A 13,931-nucleotide genomic window follows, 5' to 3' on the forward strand; every position below is an offset into this window, starting at 1 on the left:
GCAATTACTGTTATTTTGGCAGGTGTTACTGCAGGATGCTGTAAAAACTGGATGAGCCCCGTTTTCAAATTGACATCATTCAGGAAGTGACCATTAAGTTCTGTCATAGTCAAATGGCATTTAGCGAAGGAGATAACGTTGCAATTAAATCTTTATGACAAAATAAGGCACAAAGGATTTGCAAAGGGGGTTTCATAATTAAGGATGGAGTAATGTATTTTCAGAGGTCATACTAAGGGGGGAAGTCAGCAAGGGGCTTAGCGTGCGCTAAATCTAATATAATAAAATGGTAAGCCGCGCACGCGCACTTCCTAAGTGTGCGCCGGTTTTCCGTGAGCTGTAGCGACACATAGGAAGTGCGCATGCGCGGCTTACGATTGTTTGAAAGACGCGGCGGTGGCTACTCTCACGATCCCCGCCTGCGTCGGACTTCCGACGCAGGCGGGGATCATGAGAGGAGCCACCGCCGCGTCTTTCAACTAAAACAAAAAACAAGGCGGATGTCGGCCCGATGGCTGGAGTTCACCGCTGAGTCCGGTGAGGAGTGCTTCCCTCAACAGGAACCGTCGGGTCTAATTCAAATACTCCCGGCAGGTCGGGAGGGGGCGGAGCAGGCTCGCACGCCTGGCGGGGACCGGACAGGAACTAGACTCCCTGCAGGAGCCAGCCTGATGGCTGGAGATCACCGGACTGGACAGGGGGAGCAGATAAGGGGTTGCTGCAGTACAGGAGGAGCAGGGAAGAGGTGATTCTGGACAGGGGGGGAGGTAACAGGAAGGGAGGCCTACTGCTGGATAGGGGAAACAGGGAAGAGGTGCTGCTAGACAGGGGGGGGGAGGTAAAAGGAAGGGAGAAGGGCTCCTGCAAAGGAGAAGAGCTACTGCTGGATATGGGGAGCTGGAAATGGGATGATGCTGAACAGGGGGAGATAAAAGGAGAAGGGCTACTGCTATATAGGGGGAGCAGGGAATGGGTGGGGGTGCTGCTGGACAAGGAGGAGGTAAAAGTAAGGGAGAAGGGCTGCTAGCACCCGTTAATGTAACGGGCTAAACAACTAGTAGGAATATAATGGCATTTTAGCATTTAGCACACACTGAATCAGTTAGCACTCCTTCATGAATTCCCCCCCCCCAAAAAAAAAAAAAAAGTTTAAACAATTGCAAAGTATTTTGAAATTGTTGGGGTCCTGTTTTGTTTTTTTTTCCAGGCACTGTGTAGATAGATACAGTTAAATATATATCTTCTTATCCCATCGTCTGCAAACACATTGGGGCAAGCCCCACCCACCTGACGTCAGGACCATGTTCAGCCCTTTAAGGGGCCAGCACTGCATAAATTTCCTTCTGGGTGGTAGATGTGTGGAATATTCTCCCGGTACAGTTGGTAGAAACAAAGACTGTGTCTGAATTCAAGAAAGCGTGGGACAGGCACTTGGGATCTCTTAGGGAGAGGAGGAGATAGTGGATGCCGCGGATGGGCAGACTGGATGGGCCATTTGGCCTTCATCTGCCATCATGTTTCTATAATCATAAAGTTTTATGACCTCACAATGCAGGAGTAAAGAGCCTTAGCCAATAGGAAGAGGAGATGCAAATGTTAAGAGTCTTAGCCAATAAGGAGAGGAGGAGATAGTGGATGCCGCGGATGAGCCATTTAGCCTTCATCTGCCATCATGTTTCTATGTTTCTATATATATTTCTCTCTATGTAGAGAAGCAGATTTAAATAGGCTTGCCAGCTTTGCATGGTGGATGGGAGTATAGGGAGGGAGGGGAGGAATTGGATGAATGTTCAGATTTTAAGTGAGTTTTAGCATATTAAGCATAATTTGTTATTTATGTTGTGTTAAAACATTATTTTTTAAAATAAAGATATTCAAGAAAGAGTAGACGGGTGTAGATGTGAGAGCCAGTATAGAGAAGTAAAGCACATTAGACCTCTTGTTAGGAGGATGGAACCGCAAAAGGGTCTGTGTACATATTAAATCAATTTGAGAGGAAAAACTTGAGATTTTGAAGTAAGCCAGGGGACTTAAGAAACCATCCCGGGACAGACAACGCGATATGTAATGTATAACCTTCACATCTGTATTGGTGGGATTAAAGGTTCAAATATCCCGGGGAAGGTTTCAAATGCAGGGAGACATAGGTTTAGGATTCATTGAGTATAGAGGAGGCGCTTCAGAGGGACTCAATATGAAGGAATGCTCTCATTTTGGCCCTTATTGCTTGAGTTTGCTGTTCTTGGTCATTGGGCCAGCTTTCTCATCTTTCACTCTGTAATATTTTGTTGCCTGGTGTCCTCACTGTTTTGTCAGGTGATGCAGGTGGTCAAGGAGCAGATCACGAGAGCGCTGCCCTCTAAACCCAACTCCCTGGACCAGTTTAAGAGTAAACTTCGCAGCTTAAGTTACTCTGAGATTCTGCGTCTCCGTCAGTCTGAAAGAATGAGCCAGGATGACTTCCAATCTCCTCCGATTGTGTATGTACAGCACAGAGTCATGGGTGTTTGAATCTACTATTCAGATGGGGAGAGTGTGATGCAGTGGTTAAAGCTACAGCCTCAGCACCCTGAGGTTATGGGTTCAAACCCACACTGCACCTTGTAAGGTTTCAAGGTTTATTAAATATTTGATGAATCGCTATATCTTTATACAAAGCGATGTACATAATAATAAAATACAATTGAGTTAAAAAACATACAGTATATATAAACAATAGAAGTCCAACATGACCAACAACAATTGGGAGGGAAGGAGGGTTAAAGTTACATCTATTATGTTGAGAAATACATTTAAGGGAAAAAACATTGGGGAATAAGGGGATTTTAAAAGCGGAATTAATAGAATTAAAAAAAAATTTTTTTATTAGATATTAAAAGCCTGTTTAAAAAGAAATGTTTTCAGGGATTTCTTGAAAGATAAAATGTCTTTTTCAATTTTTATGTATTGGGGCAATGAATTCCACCATTGGGGGCCAACTACAGAGAACATATCTAATCTTCGAGTGCCTATTATTTTTAAGGAGGGAACAACTAATAGGTTTTGGGATGATGATCTAAGTGTGCGTGTGGAACTATAAGGAATTAACATTTTAGAAATGCATTGGGGTTGGTTGAATATCAAATTTTTAAATATAAGTAACAAGACCTTAAATTCTATGCGCTGGCAAATAGGGAGCCAATGTGATTCGATGAAAAGAGGAGTTACATGATCAAATTTTGTAACCCTGGGCAAGTCACTTAATCCCCCCATTGCCCCCAGGTACATTAGATAGATTGTGAGTTCACCGGGACAGACAGGGGAAAATGCTTGAGTACCTGACTAAATTCATGTAAACCACTCTAAGCTCCCTTGGGAGAACAGTATAGAAAACTGAATAAATAACTGATGTGGAGCCATAAAACTTACCAGTTATTCCATACTTTTCTTGATATTTCTCATTTCAATGAGACAAATGCATCTAGTAAATGGGCACAAGTATAGGGAAAGAAAGCCATTGTGACATCACCGATGGGGTTGGCTCTTAGGCATTGGTGGAATGAGGCATTATGACATCACAATGCGAGGGGCTGCTGAAAAATTCTCTGCCCAACCAAGAAGAGAATAATGTGGAGCCATGAAACTTACAAGTTATTCCACACTTTTCTTGACACTTTTCACTTCAATGAGGCAAATGCATCCAGTAAATGAGCACAAGTATAGGGAAACTAAGCCATTGTGACATCACCAATGAGACTGGCTCTTAGGCATTGGTGGAATGAGGCATTATGACATCACAATAACAAGGGGCAGCTGAAAAGTTCTCTGCCCAGCCAAGACTAGAATGGGGAGAGTGTGGTGCGGTGGTTAAAGCTCCAGCCTCAGCACCCTGAGGTTGTGGGTTCAAACCCACGCTGCTCCTTATGACCCTGGGCAAGTCACTTAATCCCCTCATTGCCCTCGGTACATTAGATAGAGTGTGGGACCACCAGGTCAGACAGGGGAAAATGCTTGAGTAACTGAATAAATTCATGTAAACTGTTTGAAGCTCCCTTGGGAGAATAGTATTGAAAATTGAATAAATAAATAGGATCCCTCCAACTTGTCACATCTCATGCATATGTTATTCTATTGCATAGCTAGGGCTGGAACTGGTAGTAATGCTCCAGCAGTTGCTCTACCAGTGACACAAATCCTGATTGCAAAACAAACCTCTAGAGCAGGGGTGTCAAAGTCCCTCCTCGAGGGCCGGAATCCAGTCGGGTTTTCTGGATTTCCCCAATGAATATGCATTGAAAGCAGTGCATGCAAATAGATCTCATGCAGATTCATTGGGGAAATCCTGAAAACCCGACTGGATTCTGGCCCTCGAGGACCGACTTTGACACCTGTGCTCTAGAGCTTTCTTGCTGGCCCACAGAACTGACAGAACCATTTGCTCTTGCACCGATCTCTAGAGCAGTGATTCCCAACCCTGTCCTGGAGGAACACCAGGCCAATCGGGTTTTCAGGCTAGCCCTAATGAATATGCATGAGAGAGATTTGCATATGATGGAAGTGATAGGCATGCAAATTTGCTTCATGCATATTCATTAAGGCTAGCCTGAAAACCCAATTGGCCTGGTGTTCCTCCAGGACAGGGTTGGGAACCACTGCTCTAGAGCTTGGTGAATCCCTGGTATTCTCAGTCAATTATTTATTTATTTCGTTTTAAAGCCCGTCCTCCGCAGGAGCCCAGAACAGGTTACAGGCACAGGATTAAGGGTACATTCACATTATACTGAAGGATGGAGATAGAGCAGGGATCTCAAAGTCACTCTTTGAGGGCTGCAATCCAGTCGGGTTTTTCAGGATTTCCCCAATGACTATGCATTGAAAGCAGTGCATGCACATAGATCTCATGCATATTCATTGGGGAAATCCTGAAAACCCGACTGGATTGCGGCCCTCGAGGAGAGACTTTGATATCCCTGAGATAGAGGTTCATTCACAATACACTGAGGAAGTGGAGAGAGGGTTATTGAGATATTCATACTAGGCTGGGAGCTTTAGATTGGCCTAAGCTATAGAGCAGTGGTCTCAAACTCGCAGCCCGCCAGGTACTATTTTGAGGCCCTCGGTATGTTTATCATAATCACAAAAGTAAAATAAAACAGTTTCTTGATCGTATGTCTCTTTAGCTATAGATGACAATATTATTATTAAGACTTAGCCAAGAGGAAAGATTTATAAACTATAAAGAGTTTTACCTCATGCAAAATTGTCATTTCTTTAATAAGACATTAACTATTTTTTTCTGAGGCCCTCCAAGTACCGACTAATCCAAAATGTGGCCCTGCAAAGGGTTAGACTTTGAGACCACTGGTATAGAGGTATCTTTGGATTTACTGGAGGCGAGGCATTTACAATGTGTTGGAGGCATTTGATTAGATTCCATTTGTCAAATACTTGAGTTGAGGCATAGACAGATGCATTCACATTGCATTGGAGGCAGTTGGAATACTTTGCCATATACTCGAGTCAAGAATTAATGGTGACAGTGCTATATTCACAACTAAACTGGAGATATGGGGCTGGTGGGACCTTGGGGTAATGCCTGGCATTTATATAATATTGCTTTTGGATGTAACCATCCCCCTCCATATTCGTAGGGCTTAGGGGCAAAGCTGGCCCGCAAATAACTTTAGGGCCAGCTCTGCCCCACCCCCGCCTCCCTCCCGCCACCTGGACCTCTCCACTATACTTACTTTATAAAGCCAGGTGGTCTAGCGGCGAAGAAGGGCAGGAGCAATCTTCCAACTCTCCTACCCCGTGCAGAGCCAGGAACAAAAATGGCTGCCATGAGTTACCACGGGAACTCACGGCAGCCATTTTTGTTCCCAGTTCTGCACATGGCAGGAGCGTAGGAAGATCACTCATGTCCCGCTTCACCGCTAGACCACCAGGTTTTAAAAAAGCAAGTAAGCGGAGAGGTCCAGGAGGCAGGAGTGGTCACTCAGACAAAAACTGCAAATAACTGAAGTCGCAAGTTTTGAACCTGCGAATAAGGAGGGGGATGCATATTCTTTCTTACTCCTTGTAAAGTCTTTTGTCACACTAGTCTTCATTTATCCCATTAGCAGCAAAAGTTCATACTTCTTCCAAGTAACAGTTATTAACCACCTTTGCGGTGTGTTTTTCAATTTAAATAAACAATCACAGTGGAGTCACGTGATGTGCTGAGCCGAGCAAGACGTGCTCTGCTCGAGCTCCGGGGTCCCGAGTCCTCCAGTGCCTAGTTACGAGAGACTTTTAACGTGGATCCTCTTCTTTTGTATTCGATTTGTTAATGGACCGATTAGCGCCTCCAGCTAGCCCGGTGAAAAGCGGCAAAGTAACCCGAGGGACGAGAGACAGAGAGACACGCATGCCGCGTCCCGACGCTAAGATGGCGGCAGGGGTGCCGGACTCCGGGTCTGAGCTCCCGTTGTCGGCGGCCCACATTGCTGCGCTCTCTGCCTCGGTCGTGAGAGCTCTGGATGCTCGATTCGACCAACTATTGGGCCAACTGACGTCCCTCGAGTCCCTGGTCACTGAGACAACAAGACGGACCGGGGAATTGGAGTCCCGAGTGGCGCACGTGGAAGAAGCCCACTCGGCATCGGCGGCAGATCTCACCTCCCTTAAAGAACAACTGGCGCGGCAGGCGGACAAGATCGAAGATCTTGAGAACTGCTCGCGCCGGGATAATCTCCGCCTTATTGGCCTGCCAGAGACGGTGTCTGAGTCTCGGCTGCATGCCACCTTGGAGTCCTGGCTCCGCACCGCCTTGCCTCTACCCGATGGAATGGGACCCTTGCGGCTGGACAGAGCCCACCGCCTTGGGAGGCGTAATGAAGACCACACCAGAGCCCGGGTCACCATCTTCAAGGTGCATAACTCAGCACATAAAGTGGAGTTAATGAAACAATACCGCCAAAAGCGCAATCTTCTTACCTTTGAAGGCGCCCAGGTTCATCTTTTCCAGGACTACTCTCCGGCGCTGCAGGAGCGCAGACGGCGTTTCTCCAGGGTATGCTCTGCGCTCTTTGACCACCAGCATCGTTTCCAGCTACTTTACCCAGCACAACTGCGGATCTGGACCACTGTGGGTTGGAGAAGTTATACCTCAGCGGAGGAGGCTCAGGCTTACTTGGATTCCCTGCCGGGGGAGGCAGGGCCTTCCTCGGCCACCTGAGGCTTCTTCTCTCAGCTGGTGATTGCTGTTTCTGTGGTGATTGGACCTGGCGCTACGAAAGTGCAGAGCTTGGACTACCCAGATGTTGCTGTTGTTGTTTCTTATTCTGGTAGATCTGAAGGCCACTGCTCGGCGCTGTATTGCCTTTCACCCTTGGTTTGAGTATCGCTGTTGCAGCATGTTTGTAGGCTTGTTGCCTGTTACATTTTGTGGGCCCTTTTGCTTTTTGGAGCCCTACCTGATGGTCCTGGCGGAGTTTTGGAGTTGCGGCGCCGGAGCCGGGGCTCTTGCACTGTTGGCCCCAGCAGCTCGTTGGATATCTGAGGTGTTCACCGATGGCCTGGTCCTCTCTGCTTGCCTCTGAACACTTGGCGCTTTGCTAGAGGCCTGGGTATATTTCCCTCCGGCCACAGCTGCTGTTGACTTTGTCTTACGGGGGTCCCCATATGGTGTTGAAGTGCCTGACTAGTGACCATCTTGCAGTTTTTCCATTCCTGGACTTTTTGCACAATTGGACACATTTTGGACTAATCGAACCCTCCTGGTTCTGCTTTGTATGGATGCAAAGTTGTTTTGTGTGTTTGGGGTACAGACGGAGGGGTTTGATTCGGGTTGTGGCTCTTGTGTGATTGTCCCTGGTGAGTATGATTTTGTGTGGGGGGGGAGTTTTCTTTGTTTGGATTCTGGGGGCTATTTCTTTTGGGGAGTTGATTTTGAGTGAGTGGCCATAGCGTGGGTATAAGTGCTTAAGTGGCTGTTTGTTTGGAACTCTACAGCCACTCTTCCTTTGTATTATTGTGAGATCTCTCTTGCTTCTGGGTGCCTGGTGGCGTCGCTTCACTTGAGATTCTCCCGCACCTGTGGCTTTGTGAGCTCTGGTGTCTTTGCTCTAGTGGCAAGATGGATGTGAGTGGCGTGGGCTGGTCTGGTGAGCTATGTATGTGGGCTCCTTTGTATGGTGTGCGTGTTTGGTGGGTGGGCTCGGTAGAGGGTGGGATTGGGACTGGGGGGACTTGGGGCCCTGTCACATCTTTGCGTGACTTCTTCTCCTTTCTGCTTTAGTGGAATGGAGTGTGGGATTGGGGGGGAATGGGGGGAAGTTGGGATTGGGGGGTTGGGGAGCGGGTTGGGGATGGGGTTGGCTGGGATAGGGAGGGTGGGTTGTTTGTTTGGGGGTGGGGGGTCCTCCTTTGGTATGAGGGTTTTGGTTTTTTGGCTAATTGTCTTGTCTTTGTTACCAGTCTCGGGCTGCTGGGTATATTGGATCACACTGCTCTGGGTGGGGTTGGGCTCCTGGGGCGGTCTCTCACTTTTTCTTTCACTTTCGTGCATCTTCTTTTCTCTGACTTACTGACCTGAGTACTCCTTTTAGGCTTGTTTCTTGGAATGTTGGGGGCATTACCTCGCCGGTTAAGCGATCTAAAATCTTGGCTGCCTTACAGCGTTATAACTCGGATATTGCTTGCTTGCAGGAAACTAGGGCTGACGGACGCGAAACATCTTAAGTTAGCTCGTTCCTGGGTGGGGGAGGTTCATTTTGCCTCCTCTTCGGGTCATCATGATGGTGTTGCGGTGTTGATTCGTAAATCCTCTCCCCTTGGTCTGCAGCTTCTTGACAAAGATGTTGATGGTAGATACTTGCTTTTACGTTTGACCTTGGGAGACCGCTCCTACCTCTTACTTGTGGTTTACGGTCCTAACTCGTCGGAATCTGGCTTTCTACAACGACTGACCAGTCTTTGTTCGCGTTTTTCAGGGGATCCACTTCTAATAGTGGGAGACTTTAATTTGGTTCTGGATCCTACCTTGGATAAGTCTGGCTCCCCCTCTGTATCTTTGGGAGCTAAGGGTCGTCTTCTCTCCGATTTTTGTGATACTTTTTCGGTGATTGATCCTTGGCGCCTTTTTCATCCTGAAGTTAGGGATTATACTCACCTTTCTTGGGCCCATAATACCTGGTCCCGGATAGATTATATTTTTCTTTCTTCAACTTTGTTTTCTTCGGTACTTTCCGCTGAGATTGGTCCCTTGAATATCTCTGATCACACGCCTATTTGGGTGGACGTTCACCTTGACGTTACGTATTCCAGGACGCCTCATTGGCGCTTCCCGTCTTACCTCGCTCATGATAAAGAATTTCAAACCTTTTTGTTGGCGCAATGGGAGGACTATGTTACTAATAATGATCCCCATCAAGATGATTCTGTTTTATTTTGGGAAGCCGCCAAGACTGTACTTCGAGGACATATTATATCTTTTCTGAGCGCCCGCAATAAACGTATCCATGGTGGTATCATTACCCTGGAACGGGCCTTACGTGTTGCTAAGCGGTCTTTTCAATCTCGCCCTTCCATGCAGACTAGAGAACGTTATCTGTCCACTCAGGCAGCTCTCAATTCTTTGCTTCATTCTCAATCTCAAAAATGGGCGGCTCACTATAAACATCGCTTTCAGCGCTTTGGGAATAAGCCTGGGCGCCTTATGGCCCGCTTGGTGAAGGCTACAACTTGCAAGAAACCGATTTTGTCGCTTCGGGCTCCGGGTGGGGGTACAGTGACTAGTCAGACGGATGTCTCTGCTGTTCTTTTTGATTTCTTCCGTCACTTATATGATGTGCCTGCTACTGTCTCTCCAGATTTGTTGACTGACTACCTTCATTCCTCGGGCTTTCCGGTTTTACCGGAGGCGGTCACGTCTTCCCTTAATCGACCATTTCGTGCGGCGGAATTAGATACTGCGATTAAGGCCCTTCGCTCGGGTAAGGCCCCGGGCCCGGATGGCTTCTCGGGCGAATTTTATCGCCTTCTTTCTTCCCATGTTTGTGGTCCCTTACCGGCTTATTTCAATGCCGCTATTGCTCGGGGTTCGTTTCCACGTTATGCTAACGAGGCTCTTATTACCTTGTTATTGAAGCCTGGTAAAGCGGCAGATGATCCGGGTTCCTATCGGCCGATCTCTTAAGCTTCTCTCTCGTATGTTGGCCGATCGCTTGGCTCCTCATCTCCCCATTCTTATTCACGACGACCAGGTTGGGTTTGTTCGGGGACGTCAATCGGTCAGCAATGTCCGCAAGGTTCTTTTTGCTATCGCCCATTGTAGTTCCCATAGTATACCGGCTTTGTTTGTCAGTCTTGATGCGTCTAAATCTTTTGATAGTGTTGTCTGGTCCTTTTTGTTTCGTTCTCTAGAACATATCGGTTTGGGTGGCTTTTATCTTGATGTGATTAGATCACTCTATTGTAACCCGAGGGCTTCCCTTTTGATTAACGGAACCAGGACTGATTCTTTTCCTATTTTTAGGGGTACTCGGCAGGGCTGCCCCCTTTCCCCCCTACTTTTTCTGATTGCTTTGGAATCGTTGTTTTGCACTCTTAGGGGATTTGCTGCAGTTCAGGGCCTCCGAGTTGGGGGGATCGAGTTGAAGACTCTTGCTTTTGCCGATGATTTGTTCTTAATCCTCACTCGACCTGAGGTTTCTCTGCCTACTGCGTTAGATCTTCTTTCTGAGTTTGGTTTTTACTCTGGTCTCTCACTTAATTTGGATAAATCCTTTGCTTTGCCTTCGATGGGCTGATTCTTCTTTGAAATATTTGGGAGTGCTCCTTCCTTTTGGGAGCAACATTACAAGTTGATTTTTCGCTTGTACATCTCTCCCAGGAGGGCGTATCTCTCTGGCTTCCGTGAAACTGCTACCTGCCCCCGCTGCCACGTTCCTGATGCAGGCCTGGGTCACATGTTCTGGACTTGTTCCCACATTCAGACTTTTTGGCGCGCTGTTTTTACATTTGTGGAGCGTATTTGGAACATTTCGATTCGACGCTCGCCTTTGCTGTTGTTTGGAGCTATCCCTCATTATTGCCCTCGCCCGAGGGCAAATTAAGTAATTTCTGCTGCCTTTCTTAAGTGGACTGTCCTTGTTGCCTTGAAGTGTGTTCTACTGAAATGGCTCGAGGGAGAAGCACCGGATTACTCTATTTGGCGTTGCAGGATGATTACTCTCTTGATGTGGGAGCGGCGTGATGTGCAGGACTTTTCCTCCCTCCCAGGCCGTACTTTCCAATGTGTCTGGGAACCATTTTGGAACACTATGACTCCAGTGGCTCGCAGTCGTCTGCCTAATAGCTGACTTTTGTCTTTGTCTTGTCTCATGTACCTGGTATGCCAGATGCCTTGGTTTCTTATCTGTTCTTATTGTAACACTGTGAAGGAGGACCCACCAAGGGAGGGGGGGATTGGGAGGTTGGGGTGGGGGGTTGGGTGGGGTGGTTCAGTTGGGGGATGGGGTTGTTGCTAAGTTTATACCAAAATGTGAGCATATCTGCTGTTTACTCTGTTTCCGTGGTTGTTTTTCTTGAGCTCAATAAAAATATATTTGACCACATAAACAATCACAGTTGTACACTTGGAACAAGCAAGACAATTCAACACATATAATATGACAAATATGTGATTCAATAGAGCCAAAACAGTATCAGAGCAGTTCACAGCACTAGGCCTAAGTTCATCATGCCATCTGCTAATATAGGCCCTCTTTCACTAAACTGCAGTAGAGGTTTCTAGCGTGTCCCGGAGCGCTAAATGAGCGTCAGAACAGTGTCGGAGCATTTAGTGCTCCAGGCCATGGTAGAAAGCTCTACCAGGGCTTAGTAAAAGGGGGGATAGTTAATTTTTAGAGACCTCATTGCAACAACGTAAAGGGACAATGATTTTTCTCTGTGACCTAAGGCCTGTTGGGGAAAAGAAAAAATGGTTTAAATTTTCTATAAAAGGCCAAGGAGCCAGTTTCCTGCTGAAACTCTAGAAGGAGAGAATTCCACAAAACCAGTTCTGGAGTGGAATGGGCCAGGCACTGGTTATGGATAGGTAGAAGGCATTTTAGCAAGGAGCACAGAAGTGGTTTATTTGTTTTTTTTCCCAGCTGAGACGGAGCATATTCTCAGATACTTATGGCTGTTTCCCTGGGTGGCCCTGAAGACCACTGTGAAGCAGGCTGGTAGAAGTTTGGCCAATGCAGAGATAACATACTTGTAATATTCCTTGTATTTTGGATGAGCTGAAGCACTTAAATAGAAATATAGTGCTCCCCTGAAATTCGCGGGGGTTCCCGAATTTCGAAAAACCACAAATACAGTTTTGTCAGCTGATCGAAGGCAGGAGAGGGCAGCTGGAGCTCTGGCGGGTGCTTAAATTGTACTTACGAAGCCGGGCATATTTTCCCACTGCCTCTTCCTGGAACTAAAGTCATGGTTACACCAATCAGGAGCTGCTTTGATACGCCAGATAGCGTGTCAAAGCAGCTCCTGATTGGGGTAACCATGACTTTAGTACCAGGAAGAGGCGGTCGGAAAATACCGTGAATTACTGAGTCCGCGGTTTACTGTAGTGGGAAACCTATGAAGATGAAATTTAATTAATTCACTCCACTCCAATTGTGACTGTGCCAGTTTGGTTATGGTGAACCTAGCATTCCTTGCAATATTTACTTCTCCCCTCCTCCTCTCTGCCCCCCCTTCCCACTCCTCCCCCTCCTGTGCATGCGCCCCCTTCCCTTCCCCATACCTTTATAACGTTGGCGTGAGCAGCCACCAACTTGCCGTCCACATTGGCTTCGGCGCTCTTTCTGACGTCACTTCTGGGACCCCGCTCCTAAGTTGGCTGCTCACGCCGGAGTTAAAAAGGTTCGGGGGGGGGGAAGGGCTCGTGCATAGTAGAGTGGGGGAAGGAGTTGCTCGCCCTTGCTACTCCACTGGGTGAACCCTTACCTTCCTTGTAACATCTACTTACCTCCCCTGTTTCTCTCAAGCCCTGACACTTCCTGCAGCGTCTGCTCTCCCGCTAATCACTGGTGCTCCTGGTAATATCTGCTTCTGCACTAACAAACACTTACCAACGCCTCTTCTAATATTTTCCAGTGAACTCAGGGAAAAGATCCAGCCAGAGATCATGGAGCTAATCAAACAACAGCGACTGAACCGACTCTGTGAGGGGACCAGCTTCCGTAAAATAGGAAACCGCAGGAGGCAGGGTAAGTGCCTCAAAGGAGCATCACCCTCGTAGACATCAGACATCCATGTATTGATGTGAACACGTGTGACTTGCTTTTCACAGAAAGATTCTGGTACTGTCGGTTAGCGCTGAACCACAAGGTTTTACACTACGGCGATCTGGAGGACAACCCCCAGGGGGAGGTAGCTTTTGAGTCCCTTCAAGAGAAGAGTAAGTTTCCAAAGCTGTGCTCTTTTAATTTTGTCATTCAGCATTCTTTCCTGTAACCTGGCATTCCTGTTACCACAGCTGCCTATAACCACAAGCTCCTGCTATCAAAAGAAGATAAGAATAGCCTTACTGGGTCAGACTAATGGTCCATCAAGCCCAGTGGCCAATCCAGATCACTGGTACCTGGCCTGAACCCAAGGAGTAGCAACATTCCAGCATTAAAAAAAAAAAAGAAAAGAATAGCAAGATTCTGGAACCCCAATGAGAGTGACATTCCAGAGCTGAGATTGTGATGTCATAATGCCTCATTCCACCAATAAGAGCCAGCCTCATCAGTGATGGCACAATGGCCTCATCAGTGATGGCACAATGGCTTGATTGTCCTATACTTGGCTCATGTAAGAACATAAGAACAGCCATATTGGGTCAGACCCATGGTCCATCAAGCCTAGTAGCCCATTCTCACGGTGGCCAATCCAGGTCACTAGTACCTGGCCAAAATCCAAGGTAGCAATATTCC

At 47.1% G+C, this 13,931-nt stretch overlaps 1 protein-coding gene across 4 annotated transcripts in view; it reads left to right on the forward strand.

Moving 5' to 3' along the window:
- ELMO2 (engulfment and cell motility 2) overlaps positions 1 to 13,931 on the forward strand; it is a 123,052-nt gene that overhangs the window by 101,195 nt on the left and 7,926 nt on the right. For all 4 annotated transcript variants that reach the window (XM_033963880.1, XM_033963881.1, XM_033963882.1 and 1 more), the window contains 3 exons: positions 2,317 to 2,480; positions 13,108 to 13,220; positions 13,304 to 13,411. In XM_033963880.1, the coding sequence (XP_033819771.1) occupies positions 2,317 to 2,480; positions 13,108 to 13,220; positions 13,304 to 13,411 (385 nt within the window). The remainder of the gene's footprint in view (positions 1 to 2,316; positions 2,481 to 13,107; positions 13,221 to 13,303; positions 13,412 to 13,931) is intronic.

The sequence above is a fragment of the Geotrypetes seraphini genome, chromosome 11 (assembly GCF_902459505.1).
Source record: "Geotrypetes seraphini chromosome 11, aGeoSer1.1, whole genome shotgun sequence".
NCBI lineage: Eukaryota > Metazoa > Chordata > Amphibia > Gymnophiona > Dermophiidae > Geotrypetes > Geotrypetes seraphini.